General features: G+C 41.0%; 2 protein-coding genes across 3 annotated transcripts in view; both read left to right on the top strand.

Annotated features, from left to right (window-relative positions):
- Positions 1-9525, top strand: part of LOC116034732 (hippocampus abundant transcript 1 protein-like) — a 43655-nt gene extending 34130 nt beyond the window's left edge. Inside the window, exons 12-13 of one of the 2 annotated variants that reach the window (XM_035991387.1) lie at positions 8681-8981; positions 9220-9525. In XM_035991387.1, coding sequence (XP_035847280.1) covers positions 8681-8956 — 276 coding nt within the window. In that variant the 3' untranslated portion in view covers positions 8957-8981; positions 9220-9525. Of the gene's footprint in view, positions 1-8680 lie in introns of both variants that reach the window. The other variant, XM_031277446.2, reaches the window with a different exon arrangement.
- A 4046-nt stretch (positions 9526-13571) lies between these two features.
- Positions 13572-24721, top strand: LOC116034731. The gene is made up of 7 exons (XM_031277444.2): positions 13572-13710; positions 15212-15331; positions 15425-15784; positions 15930-16043; positions 20326-20889; positions 23299-23415; positions 23690-24721. Exons 1-7 carry the CDS (start codon positions 13629-13631, stop codon positions 24289-24291), a joined length of 1959 nt encoding a protein of 652 aa, XP_031133304.1. The 5' UTR covers positions 13572-13628; the 3' UTR covers positions 24292-24721.
- Positions 24722-24824: the final 103 nt, after the last annotated feature.

The following is a 24824-nucleotide window of genomic DNA, read 5'->3' as shown; positions in this document are numbered from 1 at the left end:
TTTAGCTGTTTATTTCTACCATTGATTACTTCGCTATATGTTTAAACATGTGTTGAGCTGTTTTAGCTGATATATTGTTTTAAATCAATCATAATTCAATTATTTTAATTAGTTAAGCTGCTCCACAATCTTTCCAAGTACCCACTGGCTACAGCAGAGATACCCCTTGCTGGGGCATCACGGCAGGTGTTGCGTCAAAGACTGTTTCCCTGTAGATGTCTTTCCTGCTACTTGTGATCTAATTGGAGATGAACAGCCAATCAGAATTGACCTTTTGATTCTGCGATTGGTTGGTTTTGTGGCACACTTGTAACGCTGTGAAAATCTGAGCGAGCGTGTCTAGAGTTGAGCACGTAGAGAGAAGAGGTTGAGAGCGAGGGAGACATGACCGGAGCGCAGCAGCGTCTACCTGCGAGCAGAGAAAGACATGCAAATACATTTATTGTGCACGAAATAGGTTTTTGTTTACTCAAACTGACTTTTTGCGAGTGTACATTTCTGTTCAAAATGCAATGTAATGCGCTTGCAAAATATAGTTCTCTGTGCTCAAAACATACAATTACTCGCTCAGGAATGTGACACATATATAACGCCATATGTAAACAGTGTTGTAAAAAGCCGTGGCCCGCTTGCCTGGTCCTCCGGTAACGTTAGCAGTTAGCAGGGTTAGCATGGCGGTGTTAGCCAAGACCAGTCGGGATCACTTCACTGGCTGTGTCTCAATTGTTTTGAGTAACCAACGGGTACTCTAGCTATATAATTCAATGTGAGTAGTCACACGAATGTTGAAATGACATAAAATGCCCGTCCCTTGTAGCTGTGATAAATTTGCCTGAAGCTCATGCTTACCTGTTCAGGAGGAAATTAGCCAACTCTGCGTCCTTTGGGGCTCTAAGCTGTCTCCATCTTTCAAATACATCTCCAATATTTACCCGGGGTTTGTTATGTCTCTGGTCACGCAACGCATGTTAGAAACATGCCGTTTTTTTTAGGTCGGGTAGAATCTATCTCTGTTGATCCCGTTTGTTTGTTTGCTGCGTTCATGGAAATGAAATTTCAAAAGGAGAAAATACTGGCATTAGCATTGTTGTCAGAAAAGATAGTATTTCAACTTAGCATGTTTCCTTAATATCTGATGACGCATTGGGGTAATTTTTGATTTATTACAGTAAATATATTACATACTGCACCTTTAAACATTACCTCGCCGTCCTCTCTACCTGACTGACAGCCACACTTTCTCGGCTTAAAATTACGGCAACAGCTGCTAAAAACACCACTACCTCCCCATCCTCTCTACCCAACTGGCAAACACACCTTCTCAGCTTAAAATTACAGTTTGGCAACAGCCGCTAAAAACACCACTACCTCGCCGTCCTCTCTACCTGACTGACAGACACGCTTCCTCAGCTAGAAATTATGAAAACAACCGCTAAAAACAGTGCAAACTCACGGTCCGCTCTACCAATTTACAGCCACCCTTTCTTGGTTTAAAATTAATCATCGTTTGTCGGCTACGCCCGCTGAACAGGCTACACGTTGTAAACAGCCGTGGCCCGCTTGCCTGGTCCTCCGGTAACGTTAGCAGTTACGTCGTGACCAGTCGGGATCAATTCACTGGCTTTGTATCAGTTGTTTTGCAAGAAAATTCAATGTGAGTACACAAATAGAGCTCAACAGTCCCGCCCACTGAAGGTTCCGGAAGTAAAAATACAATGCAATTTCTCCATTGACAAATTGGAGTATAAGCCATAAAATCATAACCGTCGATGACAGACTTAAAACCAGCATGCCGACATGACTCAGCGATTGTATATGCTCATATAGACGCCACAAATCATGGGGCACTACCCTTGTTTTGAGATAAATGTCTTTTATTCGCGATGTCTTGGATAAGTAATTCATTACCCACAATCCTGAACAATCCCACAATCCCACAGTGATGCCTCTGATTGGTGAAACTTGTCGGTACACGATCCGTTCTGCGCATGCGCAAGATAATACTGTTTTACCGAGGATACGACCTGCACGATCTGTTCCATGCTAGCCTATGGCTAGCCTCCACCGGGAAGCTAACGTTAGTTTAGCTAACAGCTAATTCGGCTAACCGCTAGCTGACAGCTAGATTCAGTCTAAAATAACGTTAACTCAAACTTAATGGGAAAAGCAGGCTACAGCTAAATTAAGACTTCACAGTAATAACAATAAAGACAAGTATTGAGTGATTGTATTTTAAATGAGCACAAGTAAAGTAGAACTGACGTAACAGCTGTTATATGTTAGGTGTTTGTTATATATGTCAACGTTTATTTTCAAGTTTTATTTTGAGGGTCTTTTAAAGTTATTACATGCTGTCTCAGCTAGCAGTTAGCCGAATTAGCTGTTAGCTAAACTAACGTTAGCTTGCCTGTGGAGGCTAACGGCAGACCGCTACAATCAGCTAGCGGTTAGCCGAATGAGCCGTTAGCTAAACTAACGTTAGCTTGCCTGTGGAGGCTAACAGCAGACCGCTACAATCAGCTAGCGGTTAGCCGAATTAGCCGTTAGCTAAACTAACGTTAGCTTGCCTGTGGAGGCTAACAGCAGACCGCTACAATCAGCTAGCGGTTAGCCGAATTAGCCGTTAGCTAAACTAACGTTAGCTTGCCTGTGGAGGCTAACGGCAGACCGCTACAATCAGCTAGCGGTTAGCCAAATTAGCTGTTAGCTAAACTAACGTTAGCTTGGCTGTCGACCGGAAGCGTGGAACAGATTGTGCAGTGTCGTAAATCCTTGTACAACCACGCATGCGCGAACATTTTGCGCATGTGCAGAACAGATCGTGCAAGCCCCCAGGAAGAGCGCCGAGTCTAAAAGCCACCATGGGCTTAGCGGATAATGGTGGTACTGCACCCCATGGCCCAGAAAGACTTTTCACATAGACTTTGCATGGCGAAAGAAACGTCTGTATTTCAGCGGATAATTTGTTTCTGGGTATATCAACTTACCAGCCCGAACACTGAAAGGGTCCTTGTTTAAAACGTTACGTTTTTAACATTTTTAACATTCACTAGAAGCGAATCCAGAATTATTAAATTTGGCATGATGAACGCGCATAGTGGATGCGAGCAGAGCCACGGGACTGCGCCCGCCCGCTCACATGACTGTTCTCCCTAGCTCATGTAGCTAGCTGTAATAATGGATATAGCTAATGGTTGTAATTCACCATGTGTTCTATTAATACGTCCATGGTATTATCTTATGAAGTCATGATACATACATCCCAGGGGTGTATGTAGCTGCTGTAAAGCCTGTTAGCTACGTGGATGTAACATCATTAGCGTTTCCCAAACTGGCGGGCTATCGGCTAGCTAGCTGGTTGCTAACATCAGGGGTAGCTAGCATGGCTGTATTAAGATCTATACATAGCTAGCTATATGCCTACATAACGTTACTACAGACATAGTGATTACATCGCCTTGGTTATCTCTTAGGATACATCCGAGGGCTGTATGCTGTAAAGCTTGTAACGTGGATGAGAGCTGAAGCCATGGATGAGCTTTGTTCACGAAACTGCAGGCTAACAGCTAGCTAGCGCTAGTTAGTAGGTAGCTAGCTAGTAGCACAACATAATTATTAAATCTCCTTGGTTGTCTAGCTAAATACATCTATCGTTTATTTAGCTAAGCATGTAAACGATAGGGAACAACGAAAACACAGTGTTTAATGTTAGTGAATATTTTAGACAATGAAAACGGCGAGTTCATGAGTTCGCCACTTGTAAGAGACACGACAGAGAAGCTCATGAACGCGCATGTTGCTACCGGTTGCTACGACAACGCAAACAAATTGTTGCTAGTGCGCATGCCCATCGTGAGCCAACCAGCGTTATGGGCCAACAATGCGGAAGAGCCGAGCTCCATGTTTGCTTTATGTGCTTTTGAGCACTCTCATTGGAACATACGGGGCTTCCCGCCGAACACTGTATCCAGTTCTCTTAATACATCCATGGCTTTATGCGCTTTTGAGCACTCTCATTGGAACGTACGGAGCTTCCTGCCGAACACTGTATCCAGTTCTCTTAATACATCCATGGGCAGAACGGATCATGTACCGACAAAACTCATGCTCGTGAGGAGGGGGGGTGTCAGTACCCGATCTCTGCTTCCTGCACGATCCGTCACGAGGATTTACGACACTGCACAAATCACGATCTGTTCCACGCTTCTGACGTTAGCCTCCGCCGGGAAGCTAATGTTAGTTTAGCTAACAGCTAATTTGACTAACCACTAGCTGACAGCTTGATTCAGTCTAAAATAACATTAACTCAAACTTAACACTGGGTAAAGCCGTCTACAGCTGACATAACAGCCGTTATATATGTTAACGGTTATTTTCAGGTTTTATTTTGAGGGTCTTTTAAAGTTATTACATGCTGTCTCAGCTAGCGGTTAGCCGAATTAGCTGTTAGCTAAACTAATGTAGCTTCCTTTATTCAGTGGTGCACAGTGGTTTATGGGATGAGTAGTTCCTTTGCTCTGAGATGACGATATGTACACAGTCTTGTACCTTTGACTTTTTTGGGATTTTCTGTTCGTTTTTTTACTCGAAATGATACGTTGTATGCTTATGAGTCACGTACCATCTGGTTAGCCTAAGGCATGGTCTAAAACTCTTTATATACGGATTTTTCCAGACGTCAATGGGAGAAATGAATGGGAAATTTACTTCCGGAACCCAAGGTCTCTCAGAGACTGTTGAGCTCTATGTTGAAATGACTGAAAATGCCCGTCCCTAGTAGCCGTGATAACTTAGCCTGCAGCTAATGCTTACCTGTTCAGGAGGAAATTAACCAACTTGGTGTCCTTTTGGGCTCTAAGCTGTCTCCATCTTTCAAATACATATCCAATATTTACCTGGGATTCTCTGGTCATGCAACTGTTAGAAACATGCCAAGGTTTTTTAGGTCGGGTAGAATCTATCTCTATTGATCCCGTTTTTTGTTTGCTGCCTCCATGGCTGTACTACAGCTGTAGTGTGCTGGGTTTGCGCTTTTACAGACCATCTGGCAACCTGGCCCGGCTGTCAGAATGGGCAGTTGATACCAACACACAGGCCAAAACACAGACATTCCGTCACGGAATGGAAATTTCAAAGGCGAAAATACTGGCTTTAGCATTGTTGTCAGAAAACATAGTATTTCAGCTTAGCATGTTACCTTAATATCTGATGACATATTGTGGTAATTTTTGGATTTAATACAGTAAATATATTACATATTGCACCTTTAATTCACCCATGTACATGTGAAAATATGCTGGCTCTATACATGCTAAAAGTACTGTTTATTTAAATGGAGTCTGGGGATTAGTCTTGGAGCTGTTTCTGGTTTAAAGCAGCCATATTATGCTCATTTTCAGGTTCATAATTGTATTTTAAGGTTGTACCAGAATAGGTTTACATGGTTTAATTTTCAAAAAACACCATATTTGTGTTGTACTGCAGTGCTCTATCTCACTGCTGCAGATCCTCTTTTCACCTGGTCTCTGTTTTAGCTACAGAGTGAGACCTCTTTTCTTCTTCTTCTTCTGTACTATCTTTGATTGCACTGCACATGCCCAGTAGCTCAGATGTAGATCATGTCAGCTAGCTAGCTCCATAGACAGTAAAAGAAAGGCTGTTTCTACAACTTTGGTCAGTTACAAGGCAGGATTAGCTGGGAGACTTCAAAATGAGGGCACACATGTAAGTAGTTCTTTTGTAGATTATGGTGAACTTGTGTGTGTTGTAGCAGTGCTTTGCTATTGAGAACGAGGTAGCATGCTAGCGTTAGCATGCTAACGCTACGAGCTAATGGTTGCGGTTAGCCTGCTCGTTTCGGCTTGTGACGTCACAAGCCGTGCCGATTTTGAACAGCTCACCCAGAGACTGAAGGCAGGACACATTCAGAAACTGTATCTCACTCTAAACAGCATGGGTGGATTTTTTTCAAAGTTTGTATGTGTGTGGAAGCACCAGAGACACAACATAACACCCCAAATCCCAGAAAAAGTGATTTTTTCATAATATGGGCACTTTAACAAAAAGGATCTTACACTTTAACAAAAAGGTCTATCTCTGTAGGGATCCGTCATATAATGTTGTCAGACACTTACAATAACAATCTAGCCTGTCAGTGGCAAAACAGCACTTTTAGTGGACAAAATTGACTATGCAAATTTGCCCTATAGGGTTACATTGCGGCATTCTTGCTCAATACTGGACCAATTTCAAAGATTCTTGTTCACATTAGTCACTTAGACATCATACAGTAGAGCTCAACAGTCCCGCCCCTCCTCCAAAAGACCTTGGGTTCCGGAAGTAAATTTCCCATTCATTTCTCCCATTGACATCTGGAAAAATCTGTATATAAAGAGTTTTAGACCATGCCTCAGGCTAACCAGACGGTACGTGACTCATAAGCATACAACATATCATTTTGAGTGAAAAAACGAACAGAAAATCCCCAAAAACTACTCATCCCATAAACCACCGCACACCACTGAATAAAGGAAGCTACGTTAGTTTAGCTAACAGCTAATTTGGCTAACCGCTAGCTGAGACAGCATGTAATAACTTTAAAAGACCCTCAAAATAAAACCTGAAAATAACCGTTAAAAATAACAGCTGTTACGTCAGCTGTAGCCTGCTTTTCCCAGTGTTTAGTTTGAGTTAACGTTATTTTAGACTGGATCAAGCTGTCAGCTAGCGGTTAGCCGAATTAGCTGTTAGCTAAACTAACGTTCGCTTCCCGGTGGAGGCTAACGGCAGAAGCGTGGAACAGATCGTGATTCGTGCAGTTTCGTAAATCCTCGTAAAACACGATTATCATCTTGCGCATGCGCATGACGGATCGTGCAGGCAGCACAGATCGGGTACTGACACCCCTCCCCCTCCTCACATGCATGAGTTTCACCAATCAGAAGCATCACTGTGGGATTGTGGGATTGTTCAGGATTGTGGGTAATGAAGTACTTATCCAAGACATCACGAATAAAAGACATTTATCTCAAAACAAGGTTGGTGCCCCATGAACTTTTGGCGTCTATATGAGCATATACAATCGTTTAGTCATGTCGGCATGCTGGTTTTAAGTCTACCATCGACGGTTACGATTTATGGCTTATACTCCAATTGTCAATGGAGAAATTGCATTGTATTTTTACTTCCGGAACCCGCTGTGAGCGGGACTGTTGAGCTCTATTGCAGATTGAAAAACTTTTGATGGCGTCGTGAAGTTGGGTGGGATTATGGGAGTTGTTTTTATTGTTAAACACCATTGCCAATTAAAATGTATTTGTTCAAGGACAAGTTTATTCATTCATGTTTTATCCACGTTACGTTTAGTACCGTTTAGTACCATTTATTCATGTCATTGTAATAAAATAGCTTCAGTTTCCCCCACATAATTACGTTTTTCTTGATTTGATTTATATTGGTAACTGACCAGTTAGCGAGGAAGCAAGCTAACATTAGCCAGCAGCTAAAACCACAGTATCACAATATATTTCACGTCAGTGTCACCTTTTGGAGGTTTTCAGCACCAGGGTGAAAGAGGTTTGTTGTTACGTTACTCAAAGACGCTGAGAGACGAACTTCGGGGGTGGGGGTGGTTGGCAGAATCTCCCGACTGATGGCCTGGAATTCTCGCCCCCTTCACTTTTTTCTAATCTTGGTGCCTAAACTTAACTATTGTCGCCACAGGACAGTCACCTTTTAGTCGGCTAAATATAACTATAAAGACAACTATAAGCGAAGGGGGGGAGAATTTTGGCAGGGAGGAGATTTTCGGAACAACACTGGTCACGTTAACGGAGAAGTAAGGTTACGGATGGCCGGTGTTGTTACCGATGGCGCCTGGGGTCTGATAGGGTCTGATACTGCCGTTAGCACCCACCGTTGGAGTTTGTGCTGGCTGGGTACTGGTTGTAACGATAGTGGCTGGCAGCTGGCTGGGTGCTAACTGGATGTGTCCCTGTGGGCTGTTTTCCGCTCTCATCCCGACTGAATTATCTTGGTCTATCTAAACAGCTAACGTTACGTGGCGAACTTAATCGTGGGTTAGCCCAGTATATTTTAGAATGCTAATCATCTAAAAATAACTTTAACGTTACCCAACAAGCATTAGCTACTTGTCAATGTAGCCCATTGAAATAACGTTAAGCTAGATCGATTGATATTGAAATATCATATGACTAAATTAGGTCTCTATTTAATCAATGACAAAATGATGCTGTATTACTGTTATTGAGTATATTTATTTGACATTGTATGATTTACAATTACTCTCAAATGATCATCTGGTGTATCCTGTGTTTTGACGGAGGTTAAAGTTACTAGAGGGGTCAAAGGGTATATGACGCCATTGACAGGTGACCAAACTAACTAACACTGTCCCGTGTCATTGAAATAAAATTACAGATTTCTCTGGGTTTGAACATTGTTGGAAACATTTGGGATAATCTAAGTATACACAGTTTAACAAAATATATAACATAGGTATAGTCGGTTTTTAGACATTTTAATGCAGAATTATTACATATTGTACCTTTAAATGGAGAAAATAACAGCAATATTGGATATGCTTTTATAGTCAGTTGTGCTGCCGATGAGATTCTAGAAAATGAAATGAAAAAATTATCTTTGTTTCTCTTACTCTCAGCGCGGCCTCATCCCTGGCCCACCCTTCCTGTTGGGGGCATGTAGCGTGGTCGTCGCCTTCCTCGTCGCTCTCTTTATCCCTGAGAAACCTTCCTGCTCCTCCTCTCCCTCCCAGCTGTCCCTCAGCAACAACAAGCCCCATCTGGATAGCAAGGAGACAATGTCCTCGCTGGCTGGTGTCCACATCAACACACCCCTCCCGGGCAGCGACGAGGAGACCCCTCCCGCTGCCAGCAACGAGGACTTTGAGCCACTGCTGCAGGACAGTATCGTTTGATGGATAGGTGGACCGACCACAGAGGGTGGGGCTTACATAATGGTTTGATTGATTGGCATTTTGTAACAAAGATGAAGACCATTTCTTTGCTGCAGGGCAGAACTAAGTGTATTTCTTTTTTGTCAGAAGATTGCGATTGACAGCAACAAGTTCAAATAGCATTGTTTCCTTGTCAGTAGGTGGTTCTGACATGTTACTTCAGCTACCAGGAGCGGAGGCAGTAACATATTGTGAGTTACAAATATGAATGTTTCTTTCACAAGGATGCAGGAGCAAAGACCTGGAATAAGATGTCATCGTGATTTGACAGAAGAGACCAAGATGATTATTTGACTGCCAGAATGACGGTGGGGCCAACAGGGACAACACAGTTTAAAGGGAAACCATCGTTTGATTGACAAGAGGAGGGACTAACTGTGTTTTTTTATGGAATGGGTGTGTCCAGGTTTGGGATACGTCCACATAAAAATCACCTGAAGGGAAAGGGTGAAGGGTATTTTTGAAGTTTTTAATGGAAGGATTATAGTTTATCTTTAAGCTTGAAATTTTTGATTGATTTTGTGATAAACAAGATAAGGTGTTTTTACCTTCACCTGTATTATTTTGGAACTGTATTTTGATGCTGTGCTTTTTTCTTATTGGTTATTGTACAAATGAAACTCATCTGTAACATATTTACAGCAGGCAAAACATCAGTGTTGAAAAATGTGAAGAAGTTTTTCTTTTTTTGGCAGAGTTAAGGGATTTTTTATTCCTTTTAAGTGTACAGTATCTTACCTGCTATGAGCTATTGATCGCTTACAAAGAATGAATGTGACAAGCTGAGTGATGAGTCAGCTACCTGAAATCCAATATGTCAAAATATGATTCACTATCAAATCAATAGTTATTTTCAAGGCCAAGTTTCCCCTTTAATTTTAATTTCTCTAAATGAAATTATTTGAAAGTCGTCAAAAAAACAATACCCCTCACTGGATCGTTTCTACTTGTAATTCACTAGTTATTGTCCCCGTTTGTCATTCTACCTCAGATCAGCGTGTTTTTAAATCACACTCATCCTGGATTCTCTCAACTTCTATAAAGTTTTTTTTTTTTTTTTTTATATCAAAGTCACTTTATGAATGCTGCTGGCAGTGGGAAAACACCAGAGGTGCTTTAGAGGTCCAAACATCAACAGTGTTGAAACCATATTTTGTTGTAGTAACTGCAACTTTAGCTTTAGCAGTCCAATCACAACAGTGTTCGTACCATATTGTTTATGGTTACAGTATTGCTCTCATTTAAATTGTTTAATTTCAGTTAAAAATGATTTGCCAGCCCAACCTGTCCAATGTATCTAATTTGCAAGTTAGATACTAGAAAAACATTTACAATAGATGTAGATTCTCAGATTTAGTGCCAACAGTTGCCATGTATCCATTCATGTATTTTTATGCACATTCTGTAGTATTGCATTAGAAAAGCTGTATGTAAGTGACAAAATTCAATAAAACTTCCTCAATTGTGCAAAAAGGTTTTCACACTTTAGGTGTCTTTATCGAAAAAGAGTTGATGCTCTAATTGGGCTATGCCGAATAAGTTCTGTTGCAGCGAACATTTATCTTACATGACTGATCAGCTGTTTCAGCTGTCGGCGTCTTCCCGGATTTTCCCATAATGGGTCTTCGTCCCCGAACAGCATGAAACATGGCTAACACTAGCTGACATGAAAGAACAATTAAAACTTGCCAAATTGAACCAAATTTTTGAGACCTTTCTCCATTTTTCTCTCATAGATGGGTTAGATGGCCATGGTGACTTGCTTCTACTCTGTTTACTGGCGGATTACAGCTATGTGTAGCCTATAATGGCAACTTCTGACAAAACTATGCTGACTAGTTCATTCGCGCCAAATTTCTTTTGCGAAATTGCAAAGGTTTGCTTAAAATTTGCTTAGCAGTTGAATGTCAACAACACAGCTAGTAACTGATATCACACATGTTGGTGTATTGGTTCTAATTGAACAACGGGTGGCACTGTCATACATTTTTGAATATTAAATGATAATATTTAAGATCCAGGTCAACATGGATTTTCAAAATTACACCAAATTTGGTATGCACATCCTATATTTTCCACACCATATTTGGTGGCCATATGACACAATGTATCTCTTAGCACACCAGTACATTGTTTAAAATGCCACCATATGTAGTTTGCACAACCTGTACATTCTCTTTTGTAATACCATCATAACATATTACTCAACTTTTCATGGTGTCATTCTGCCATCTAGTGCGTTTCTAGAATGTAGGTTTAGAAATGCCACTAGCTGGCAGCATGACATTACGAATTTTTTCCAAAACAACAATGCTTCTGGTTTCGATTGCCCAGGGTCGGTGGGCCTTCGATTTCAAATTGGGCTGAGTGCTTGGACCCCATTAACTTTCTTGCGTAGCTGTTACGTTAACTGTGAAATCAGCTGGTCATTTTTGTGGTGAGGGTGTCTCATAACCCACTGTTCTTTACTGTATGATTTTAAACACATGGAGGTCAGCTGGACTGGTATTTGTTTGATTTTCTAATAAGCGTGTTGCAGATATGAGGTTTTTCCCTGACAGCAGTGATATTTCTGTGAATGAACTTATACTTGAAGAATCAGACAGATATTTCACAAGAGCTTTAGAGAAGATAAAGGAACAGTTTGGCAGTAAATAACTGACAGTGTGTACATAGGTATTTTCTTCATACGCTTAAAATGTAAATGTACATGTGAATGATATTATGGTTTGTATATAACTGAAGTATGGGATTCGCTTGTTTGTTGTGGTTGATATGAAGGTTTTCCTTCAGTTTTAGGTCCTGTGTAGCTCAATGGCACTAACACTGGGTTGGGGGTTTATTCCCCCTGTGCAGCTAAACAGTTATAGACCAACAGTCAGATTAGATAATAAAACAAAACATAATTTCCCCCTTTCTTTCTGTTATTCACACCTGAGTATGTTTACATGTAAATGGACTGTATTTATTTAGCGCTTTTCTAGTTTTAACGACTCAAAGCACTACACTGTGCCGCCCGCTCATCAGATAAACATTCACACACCCATGACACAGCATAGGGAGAAATTTGGGGTTCAGTGTCTTGCCCAAGGACACTTCGAAATGGGACTGCAGGGCCAGGAATCGAACCACCAACCTTTCCACCCACTTGAGCCACAGCCACAGCACACCAGTTTCCCAGTAATCTTATTTTAATCTTTGTTCATATTCAATGTATTTACATGATGATGATGATGATGATGATGTTGAAACAAAAAGAAACTGGTTATTCACATCTTTGCAACTTATCTACTTTTTTAATCAAATTTGAAAGGTGCTAGATCAGATCAACGTATCTGCAATTTGACAGATCTGCTTTTTAATAATTTCTCCAATCTATCATTTGTTTTAGCTCTTTCATTAACAACTGTCTTTTTGCTGCCATTATCATTTAAGATTTAAAACTTTTTCATATGTAAACCAGTTTCTTTTGAAATATCCAAATCACATGATTTAGGCCTCTGAAAACCAGGATGAGTGATAATCCAGGTATTTGCAGCCAAGATATGATGTTTGTATGAGCAAATACTCGAAAACCCAGATCATAAGTAGGATATTAGTGTGCATGTTAACACTCACAGTTATTTAATTAATAACTGCACTCTCAGTCCAGGAGCAGTGGAACTGACTCAACAGTGTAAATATTGTACATGAATTGGATGTGTGTACATGTGAAGAAATGAATTGTATATGGGATTCACTGTAAGTACACTTTGTCCGTTGTCTTGTCTGGAAATGTACCAGCCAGTTGTTGGTTATTGGAAATTAAAACGGAACAACATTTGGCTTTGTGCTTTTCTTTTTTTTTTTTTTTATTCCAGCTGGTTGTTGTTCCTCACATTCTCCTGAGAAAAGTTTCTTTTTATCCTATTTCAACTGTGGAATGTCTCATCATATTCAAAAACAGTGACTGTATATTTTTTTAATTTTCGTTTTTGTTTTGTAGATTTGTTGTATGTTCTTTGTAGTGCATTTATGTAACTGTAAACACATTTAGTTAATTACATTTTAATTTGATAAACTCACAATATTATACATGCAAAAATGTTACTTTGTAAAGGAGATCTGAAGACATTAACGTTGTGCAAATTTTAGTTTTACCCAACTATTACAGTTACTGTTACTATATTTGACTATTATATTCTATGATGCTATGTTATTATTACTGTTATTGTTCATTTGATTTGTTTAAATTTTTGCATTTTAGATTGAAAGTATATGCTTGACCTTGGAAACAGCAGATGACAAAACCTCAAGGTCTATTAGTGGAATTGAAGGTTTGATTGTTCATGAAATGATCAAAAGCTCTCAAACAGCTACTAAACATCTACTAAAATCAACAACTAAGTTAAACTGCATTAAATTTAATTAAAACAAAAACAAAAACTAGAATAGTATAGAAGTACCTCTTGTGTGTTGACATTTGGGCAACAGCTTCCTTATTAAGGAGATGAACACCAATCAACAGTGACCTCTACTGGGCAATGCGAGTCGTTGCTCAGTTATGGTCCAAGAATCGTCCAGTCAGAGTCTGGAATGTGGGTCATGTGACCTAGCAGCCGCGTAGGAGAAGGATTGAACGGAAACAACAAATATGGAGGTGCCTCTGTTTAACTTCACACCGGAGAGGTACTGGACGGAGGAGAAAGAGAGGGCGCTCATAGCGTTTTTCTCCAGTAAGTCAAACACTCTACAACAGCAAATTTTCATTTAATAAAAGTTGCTGTTTTCATCAATGTGTTGTCGTAAGCTGCAACTAATGGTGGCAACCGTTGCTGGATGAGACCGACGTCTGCTGGAAATGAGCGATGCAGACAGAAAACAGCAATGGCGACTAGCAACTAAAGTCTAGTTTGCAGTTATTCTCCTGAAAAGACGTAAAAAACTGCTTCTTGATTTATGTTTCTTAAAACTTGTAGATCTGAATTTAAATAAATGAAATGAACGAAGTATGTTTGCTATGTAATTGAATTTAAATGGCCTGGAAATGGAGTGAAGGGGGAAAATCCATATTAACTCAGTTTTTCATCTTTTTGTTATTATTACCCTGTACCTAACGTTACATGTAAGGATGACGTCAGTATTCATATTCTGACAAGTGATGTCTGATAAGTTACAGTGCTTGTAGTGAATCTATTTGAGTATTGTCTTCAAATGCACAATATACAATATGTTTTTACATATGGCACACCTGGTGAGTGAAATTACTATCTTAAGGTAATGATTAATGACTCATGATGCTTCCACATATTTTTCACGTAGAAACATCCTAAAAGAAACACCCATTTGCATGAATAAAGCAACCCAATGAAACGTAATAGTCCAGAAAGCACCCCACACACCACCACTACTACTGAAATGACAGCCCTGTTCTGATTACAAGCCAAAATACACTGTACTATATACTGTAGGTTATATACTATATCTATTTAATTTTGTTCCTGTATACCTGTACAAAGAAAAATAAAGACCACAAGTGGACTTTTCTGAAACATACAAACAAGTAAGTCTGCAGACTCAAACGATTTTGATTGGCCTTGAACCAGACTAACATACAGATTAATGATTTGATTTGATTTGAGTGGGTTTCCTTCAGCCATTTTTTAAATTGCATTGAAGATATGTACATTTTTCACGTTAAAATGTCTACATTGTCACATTTTTACGATACCTTTTTTCAGATCTTGGTCGTTTTTAACTTCATATTTTAAGCGGAGGAAGGATTTTAGTAATCAGACTTCTGGATCCTAAGTTCTCAGAGAAACAAGTTGAGCAAATGTCAGCAGTAACACTGATTTTTAATGTGAAACTGCCTAATTCAGTGTATTTATCTTTTTAAATCCCTGGGTCCCTTTGTTTTGAAGAGGAGACCTCTGAAAAATTTGGCTCACAGTAAAAACCTAAACGATGAACACTGAAGGAGTCCGATCCGGGAGAAACTGACTGCATTGACGGCATTGCTCCGTCTTTTGTTATTGTTTTGACAACATTTCTGATCCAAAAGTGGAAACTCTTGTTGATCTTTAATTAGAGCTTCAGATTTTTAGGAGCTGCTGAAGTGGTGGTGGTACAACAATGTAAAGGAGTTTCTACGATAAAATAACATTTGGCAGTAACAAAAAGAAATGCTAAACAATAATGCAGAGACCAAGTATCTTGTTTTCTTTTATTTCCCAGAGCATAGTTGTCTGTGGAACCACAAGTCAGAGAGCTACAAGAACCGACAGCTGCGATGGAAGACCCTGGAACACCTGAGGATCCTTCTGTCAGCTCACCCCCCACCTGTTACTTTCACAGGTCAGGATGTGGTCGGCTCCACTGATTTTCAAAGCTGCATTTTGTGTAGGAGCAAAAACATCTAATCTTCCACTCTTCTGTTTTTCTTTCCAGTGGACGACATTAAGAACAAGTTTAAGAACCTTCGTACCACCTTTCAGCGTCAGTACAAAATGGTGAAGGCGAATAAGGTTTGCAGGTCGGACGACATGTTCCTGCCACAGTGGAAGCACTACCAGCAGCTGATGTTCCTGCAGGGCTGCTGGGACCAGGACAACGGCCCCGACAATCAGCCACTCTCGCTGCTGACTGTTCCACAGGAGGAATGCCAGCCAGTCCTCACCTCCCCGGGGCTGAACATCTCCTTCCTCCCCACCCCGTCCACCTCTTCGTCCTCCTGCATCCCCTCCAGCATGATGGTTAAATGTTATTGGACTGAAGAGAGAGAACGTGCACTAATAGCTTTCTACTCTGGTAAACAAAACTCCGATTTCAGATTCAGAATTATTAGTTGTTACTACAGAGGAACTGGTATACAAAGACAAAACCTCATGATGGTTTGGATTCTTACAATGACAGTGTTTCGTAGTTGATGGGTATTGTTGTGTGTTGTGCACAGAACATAACTGTCTCTGGAACAAGAAGTCAGAAAACCACAACAACCGTCAGCTCAGACTGAGGCTGCTGGAGGCTCTGAGGAGGCAGCTGTCTGACCCTTCAGTGTCTTTCTCAGGTAAATATCACATGTTCCTGCTAGTTTGCTGTTAGGGTTCAATAATCTCTGGAGGTCAAAAATACAATACCAGCAGTATTTGCACATTTAGGAATTCTAGGCACAGTGGGTAACAACTCAAATTAATTAATGAATGAATGACATTTATATCATATATATATATATATATAAAATCGTTTGACAGCCAAAAAGTCGCGATTAATCGCAGCATTTCTATAGTTAATCGCGATTAATCACATGTTTTATCACATGAGTAAAATTCTATTATTTTGCATTTCAGAACTGTTTTTAAGTACATTTTAACAATGGAAAGCAATTCTTACCAGTGTATCTTGATTGGGAATCAAATGAATGCAAAGAAAGTGACTTTATGAACTTGACTTTAAGATTTGTATTTGTTTATTATTTATTTACTGTAAACAAAAGAAACGTGTGAATCTGTCATTACTGCACAATTCCTCCCAAGTACCTAATTAAAAAACTAAAAATCCCTATCCTTAACAGAGCCAATATAGTGTCAGTAACTACTAAATAATTTGGATTACTTACTGACGTCCAGTGATCACCGGTTAATGAGACAGCGTTTGCACTTTGCAGCAGTTCCAGTTGGGCTGCTTTCTCCGTGTCGTACAGGCTGTGTGTGCGTGGGGCTGCTGTCCCCCTCGACGGCAGTGTATAAGACGGGTAGAACATGCCAACCGTAGTACGTCTTAAAGACTCGAGACTTCTACGATGCTGACAGGTCTGCAGTTGCCACCCATTTCGCAAGAGTTGTAGTAACTTTTTTGGATGTGGTTTCATCAACAGGTCGGCGAGTAGCACTCTCCAAAATAGTGCTTTGCCTGAGCCCACTAGCATCAACCTGAGTCACGTTAACTGTACTACTATGCTTAGCTCAAAGGTGGTGGCTCTAGCTTGACGTGCTTCGGTGTTATTTTAATTCGGCTTTACACAATGTACATATGGCTTTCGACTTGTCTACTGAGCGGGAGTTTTGGAAAATAAACAGCGCCATTCAGAATTGTGTTGCTGCTGTCTTTCTCCATCATGCCTGCAGCAGTAGGATGTGTTACGAGGAAGTATGGCAGCTTGATGATAAGTAAAAGTGTGGCAAAGGGTCAAAATAGTTGCCTGTTAGGCATGACGCAAAGCCGAGTAAAATAAATTAATAAATGGCAGCATGCGATTAAAAAAAATGTACGCGTTATGCTCGGCCCTTAATCGCATTGCGATTAACATGTTAATGCTGACAGCCCTTAAAAAAAACAAAAAACGCGTTAATTTCGATTAATTAATCTGAGAAAAAATAACGCGTTAAAAAAATTAACGCAGATTAATCCATTCTATATTGACGTTTGCATACAGACGAAAATCTGGTGCCACTGATATGTCTGCGCTTCTCTCTGATGCTCTGAAACAGACATTACAGGCAACACAAACACCCTACCGCTAGCTAGTTAACACTACACTCGACAGCAGCTAACGTTAGCCTACCGCTAGCTAGTTAACACTACACTCGACAGCAGCTAACGTTAGCCTACCGCTAGCTAGTAGCTGGATTAAACATGGTTAAAATGCTGACAGCTAACGCTGAACGGTGTAAAGTTTGACTGTGTTTTACTGTAGAGGACTGTGACTCAACAGCGGGATGTAACAATCTGCAGCTGCCGAGCTGCCGTCGGAAAAACAACACAGACGGTGCGTTCAATGAAAGCGGTAAACTACAGCTTCGTGGTGCATTTGAAGTTGTTGTAAATGTCCTTTTCCTATCTGGTTGTTGTTTTTGTCGTTCAACAGCAATTTACTAGTGAAATAAGTTAATGTTATTGTTACACATTATTATTAAATAATTTAATTTTGACCATATGGCCTTAGCAATAAACAAGCCGTTCTTTAATGTCACCAACTGTTGTTTAGTACCCTTTTTTTTCTTTTTTTTTTTAGTTCAAGCACCGTTAATTATGTATGCGATTAATTTCGATTAATTAATCACAGAGTATGTAATTAATTAGATTAAATGTTTTAATCGATTGACAGCCCTAATATATATATATATATATATATATATATATATATATATATATATATATATATATATAAAGCATAACAAAAACATAATTCAACATAACACTAGACCCGTTCGAAAAGGGATAAGTAGAAACCTAGCTTGTCAAGTCCTACCCCAAACTTATATTGGACCAAAGTCGTTATTGCATGTTTCATATTTTGTTCTTATCCCATGACCCCCAGCATTATCCAGTCCCTCAAGTTAAGATCAACTGCTTTAAGATAACAGTTCAACATTCAGGTAAATACACTCATTAATTCCGTGAGTGAGATGGGAATATTGATATCAGTCTAAGACATGAGATTGATATTGATCTTTTCATCTCATTCTCAGAAAAAAAGAAAAATAAACAAATTTCACAAAATGTGGAACTATTCCTTTAAGTAGCCTGCCAATTGCTAAAAAACTGCAGAATAAATCTGCTATAGTTAAGGTCCCATTGTTGGGCATCTACAAACTCTACAAAATATCTACACTTGTTTGTCATAAAATGGTCTCATCAGGAAGCAGAGTTAAATAAAAAAGGGATTTTTACAGCAGCCAAAAGACATATTAGACATTGTTCCCATATTATCAGACAGCTGTTTCAATAGTTAAACATTCAAAATATTGGCATCCCTTGAAACTACTACTGTGGAGCAGAAAAAACAGGCAAACTGTCATTAACACAGCACTAATATACTATCAGCTTATAATGGCAAACAAACATATTAGCAAACAGCTGCAGTGTTTCCCACACATAGACTAATGTGTGGCGGTGCGCCTCACTATCAACTACGGCCGCCGCACATTGCGTTTCGTTATTAATTTTTTTAAACGCTATTTAAAACACGTTCTCCTGCTTTTCCTTTCCCTGCTCTCCTCCGTCTCGCTGTCACTTGTGTCTCACTCACATACACACACGCACACACACACACACACACACACACACACACACACACACACACACACACACACACACAGCTCCTCCCACTGTGCAGTGTTTGGTGTTTTTAGCCCCCAACGTCACCTTCCAGGCAGCACAGCAATGGTTATGTCAAAGAAGTTATGTTAGTGTTAAGGTGAGGGTTAGCTGCCTGTAAGGCGACGTTGGAGGCTTAAAACACCATTGAGCCCACCGTGCACACAGCGTCTGTCTCCATAAAGGAGAGAAGATGGCTGGCGAAATTCACAAGTTCACGAAAGGTTGGTATCTATCTCGTGAACACCTTTACACAATCATACATTCACAATCACCGACCCGACTCTTAGCAAACAAGCAATTGTGCCTGCTTTAGAAAGTTAACTAGTTGCAAGTTTGCGGTAAAATGCAGTTGGGTTGTCGAGGTCAAAACACTATATAGCAGCTGTGAATCAAATAAACGTATTATAAATAATATGTCATTTTTTACTCTTACACTGAATGTTTGCTGCTTCAATCCAGATGAGTATTGAAAAGTATTTTCCACGACTGAAAAAGGCATGTGTTGAGGCTCATCCTCAAGACCAGCCTGAACCGGAGGTATCAGTCTGAGACAGAGCTGAACAGTCCAACCAGTGGAATTAGTTAAGTTATTAATTTGTTTACAATATTTTCAGGCTTCAACCAGTGAAAGATAGGTCAGGGAGAGAAAGAGAGAGATTCCTTAGGCATTGAAGTAGGAGAGGAGGACAGCATCCAACAGCGTGTCCTCCTCAGTTTTTGATACTTGATTGTTAAGAAAACAAGTACCCCCTCCCGCCACAAATTGCTTTCTAATCTGTAGGAAATACTGCCTACTTCTACTTCCAGCAGACACAGAGCAACATTATCATTTCATTGGAGTTCTATTGCTGTCCACCTGAAGAATTCAAGTCCAATATTCACTCTCCTTTTAGTTTGGGTTTGGTCTGCACCAACTCCTGAGAAAAATATCTGTCTCTTTAGCTGCTAAATGCTCTACTTCAGTGAATGAGTCGTAAAACCAAAACTATGAGCTAAAAGGCTCAATAGAGCTGCAGAGTTGGTGATATTTGTCAGGTTTGTCACAATAAAATACACTTCACCTTACATCATTTGATGCTGTGTTTGGCTTGACTTGTTTGAATTAATTTTACAGAGCAACAATGAACCACTTACTAAAATCTGATAGAAGGAACAACAACTGTATAAGTTGGAGAAACAAGTATTGGTGGGAGATGTGAGTATTTATTCATGAGCTCGTGGAAAGTGACTCCTTTGTTGGTGTTTTGCAGTTGAAGACATGAAGTGCAAGTTCAAGAACCTTCGGACAGTTTTCAATCGTGAATACAAGGCGGTCCAGGCTAGCAGGGCGTCTGACAAACCCTACGTGTCCAAATGGAAACACTATCAGCAGCTGCTCTTCCTCTGCGAGTCCTGCGACGAAGACGACAGCCCAGACGACCTACAGATACTGATGCCACAAGAAGACATGGATCTGGAACATGGAAACCAAACACCCTCTTCCACCCTGAGCAGCTTCTCCTCCAGCTCCACCCAAATCAACAACATCAAGTTCGATAAACTCTCTGTTCCCTCCAGCGATGCCAAAACCAACACCAGCCCCGCATACCAAATATTCCTCTCTGCGTCTCCAGATAATCTCAAACAGGCCAGCCAAACAACTGCTTCCACATTCCCCACCACTCCATCGACTTCACTACCAGACACCAAACCTTGTGCAAACCCCTCCCCTCTAAATTTTTCTGGTTCAGTTCAGCCTGACAGCAGACTGAGCACCAACTCCCGCTGTCACTGGAACGAGGCCAAAGTTCAGCAGCTCATATCGTATTACTCTGGTTAGTGGCATTATTTATGTTGCTGTTGATTTTTTTTAAGATAAAGGGCTATGTGGGTGTATACAGACCATGCTTGATTGATAAATCTCTCCCTCTCCTGTTAGATTTGTTTCATTTGTTAAGGGACAGCTTATGTTCTTATTAGTACTTAATCATTCTGATGAATCTTTACTGTTGAATAATTGATTAGGAAACACCATCTGCATGTTGATACTGTGATACTTTTTTCCACTTGGCCAAACAAATCTTCATCCTTTGGTAAGGTAATTCTACATGTAGTGCCAGTTTTACTGGTTATTAATTCAATAAAAAAAACACTTGATGAAGTATTTAGAAATGGATCCAGTTCAAAGAGCCAAACTTTGGTCCAAACGACATTTAAGTGAGAGGTTATCTGATGTGTTTTTGCCTCACCATACAGTTTAACAGACAGGCTTTGTAATGGCGATAATGGGGCAAGAACAGATTGCTCAATACAATACCAGGGTGGGGCTCTCTCAGGAGGAAGTGACCAGTGGGCCAGATGCCTAAAGTTAAAAGCATAGTTATAATACATTGGTAGACCCAAACCTCCTCTATCAATCGGTCTTTGTAATTTATTAAAATATAGCCAGATTTTTTACCATTCCATATTAATGTCTTTGTTATCCTGTCAAACCATTTAAAATATGACATGGGAACTCCAGAGGAAGAGATTGGATAAGGTAATTCAGCTTGGGAACACAAACCATTTTTATAACATTGACCTTCCCTGCTAATGAGAGATTGAAAGTCGCTCAACACAAGAGATTTTATTCAATAATGGATCCAAATTAACTTTAACTAGGTCTTATAACTGAGGAGGGAATAAGATAACCAGATATACAATACCTTGCTCTTGGCCACTGAAATGCACCTGATTGGAAGACTGTTCTGATTTGGACCAATTTACCCTATAACCTGAACATTTCGAGAAAAGTCAATGATCCCGAGTAGATAGGGTATTGATCTGCTAGGTTCGGACACAAAAAGTAATATATCATCCCCATAAAGCATAAGTTTGCGCACTACTCCTCCTACCATAACACCTGGGAAGTTAGTTTTCCCCCTTATGGCTGCTGCCAAAGGCTCTATGGCTAAACAAAACAACAAAGGAGAAAGAGGTGAGCCCTGTCTTGTTCCCCTTCCAAGAGCAAAATATTCAGAAATTAACCCGTTAGTTTGCACCACAGCCTCTGGGTGTGTATACAGGACCTTAATCCACTTAATAAATGTTTAGCTTTGGTGGGCACAAGTCCTCTGACTCAATCCCCCGAAGACGGTTCCCTTGCAGGCTCCCCCTTCTCCCCATTGGGAGGACTGGAGCTCGTAACAGCGGAGGATTACGGAGTCCAGCCAGAGCAACTGTCGCCGTTCCAGGAGGGGAGCACCACCAGTGGCTTTCTCCTCTTTTTCTCCTCCGCAGCAGGCGAGCTCCCTGCCCACCACTAGGTTTTTGTTCTCTACCTGTGGGAATGCCGAGTAGCATTCCCCTAACCCTGGAGATGGACGGCGGTCCCGCCACGGCGGCAGAGCTTGGCCTCCATCCCGTTTCCGACGGTCCCTTTTTTCGGCCGACGGAAGCCCACACCATCTCCCCGAAACCAGGGCCACGCTCGCTCTACTGTCCGCGCGTACCCGTGTACTGCCTAGGTGGCCGCGGCACTGAACAATACCGCTTTGCTAGCATTACCGCTAGCTCTGCTGTCTTCGCCATGACCACTAAGCTTTGGCTGTTCCCCGCTAAGGCTGGGGCATCTGATCGATTTTTAAAATCTTAAATTTTTTCTCAAAACATGTTGACCTCTCTCTTGCTAGCGGCAGGATCTTCCGCCTCTCCCTCTTGGCTCTTGGCTGCCTCTAAACTCTCGACGCGACTCAACCTCATTCATTCTGGTTACCAGGCCAGAGAGGACCAGCTCCATCAAAACAATGGAGCGGAGAATTTCCTTCTGACCTTCTAGCTCAGTGGAGATTTTCTCTTGTGCAGCGGCGCCATTTTGACTCCTCTCAGCCGCGTCTCCACCACGAGCAAATGCTGCTTAATATCTCCACCAGCCACTAACTTTTTAGATTTCGAAATCGTCTGCCTCCAGGATGTTTGAGCACAAATATCTCTGGTCAGTATCTTCAAAAGGATAAATACGGAGCTCGCCCTTCTCCCAACTAGTCCGCTATTAGGTCACGTGAAACCGTCTTTGGTTGCTGGTTGCTAAAGTTGCTGGTGTTAGGTTAACAATTGGAAGTACTGTTATTGGAATTGTTGGGTCTTTGTAAATTATAGAGTGTGGTCTAGACCTACTCTATATGTAAAGTTTCTTGAGATAACTTGTTATAATTTGATACTATATATAAAATTGAAAAGGAATAATACTAATGTGCTTTTTCTAGGGCACAGCTGTCTGTGGAACCACAAGTCAGAGAGCTACAGGAATAGGCTGTTGAGACAGAGCCTGTTGGAGACGCTGAGCAGCCTCCTGTCTGACAATGAGCCGGTCCCTTTCACAGGTAACAATGGTGGTTATTTGTGTTATAGTGTTGCCAATAGGATAATTTTACCTTTAACACCAAGAGAAATATTTCATAAATGTGATGAGAGTGTACCAAAGCCAACAAAAAAACACAGGTCTAAAAAGAGGAAGCCATATTTTATTTGACTGGTTTCAGGTTTTACAAACTCCAATTAAATTGTGATCTCAAGACAATGATTCCTCACACCATTTCCCCAAAGTAGTTTCATTGGCTCAGAGGCTAACAGTTTCTGTAATTCTTCATTCTTCAGTGGAAGACATAAAGACAAAGTTCAGGAACCTGCGAACCATCTTCCAACGAGAACACAAGGTGGTGAGCTCAAACAAAACATGTGGTTCGGAGGACTTTTACCTTCCTAAGTGGAAACACTACCGCGAGCTGATGTTCCTCTGCGACTCCTGTGATGAGGACGAGCGACCAGAAGACCTCCACTTCCATGAACCGCATGAGTCCAGTCTCCTCCAACTGGACAGCCATGCTCTTGCCAGCCATTACTACAGCGCTAACCAAACTGATACCAAACTGAACATCACCTCACGTAGCCTCAAAGCTCCTCCCTCGCCTACTCCCCCAGACTCACAGCACTCCTCCCCCTCTTCTTCCCCCTCTACATCCTCCTCTTACACTGACAGCAGAGTGTCTGGACGCAAGCGAGCGAGCCGTCGCTTCAAGCCCCCCTCCAGCGAGGTGCTAGACATCATGAGGACGTTCTGTCAAAGCCAGATGGTGTCAGCGCATACAGGGTTCCTAAAGTATGTGGAGGAGTGTCTGAACGAGACGCCGCCAGACAAAGTGAAGAAACTGAAAAAGAAGATAATTGAGACGATCCACAGCGTGTCAGAGGAGGTTTAGTGTTTCACAGTTTGTGGAGCTCAAATCAGTCTCACTGAGGTTTTGTTTTTGTCTTATTCCAATAGCTTTCTAATAGCTATGATACAATTTCTCACCAGCTGTCATCTCATTCCATTGGACCTTGTTTAAAACCTGTATGAGGTTCTAACAGGGTCAGCATCTGTCTCCATAACTTCTGCAATCCACACAGTGAAGAGCATTTTATGATAAAGCCTTCTACACATATTCCGTGGCAGAATTGCTTTAGCGTGCGTAAACTGTAGTTTACCTGTAGGGAGAGCAAAGACACCAGCCTGCCAAACATTTCAGCAGCACTACCTTTGGATTTTACACCCCACAGCTAAACTCTGTTTTAGTTTTGACCTTGTGTGTCAGTGACGTTTCAATGTAAACCTAATCAGATGAAGGCTGTCCACAATGTAACCTTAATGCTACCCATCCATCCATCCATCTTCTTCCGCTTATTCAGTAATGGGTCGCGGGGGTAGCAGCTCCAGCAGGGGACCCCAAACTTCCCTTTCCCGAGCCACATT

Source organism: Sander lucioperca, chromosome 14 (assembly GCF_008315115.2).
Source record: "Sander lucioperca isolate FBNREF2018 chromosome 14, SLUC_FBN_1.2, whole genome shotgun sequence".
Taxonomy (NCBI): Eukaryota; Metazoa; Chordata; class Actinopteri; order Perciformes; family Percidae; genus Sander; species Sander lucioperca.
Note: the sequence above shows the minus strand (reverse complement) of the source record. Positions and strands in the feature narration are given on the sequence as shown.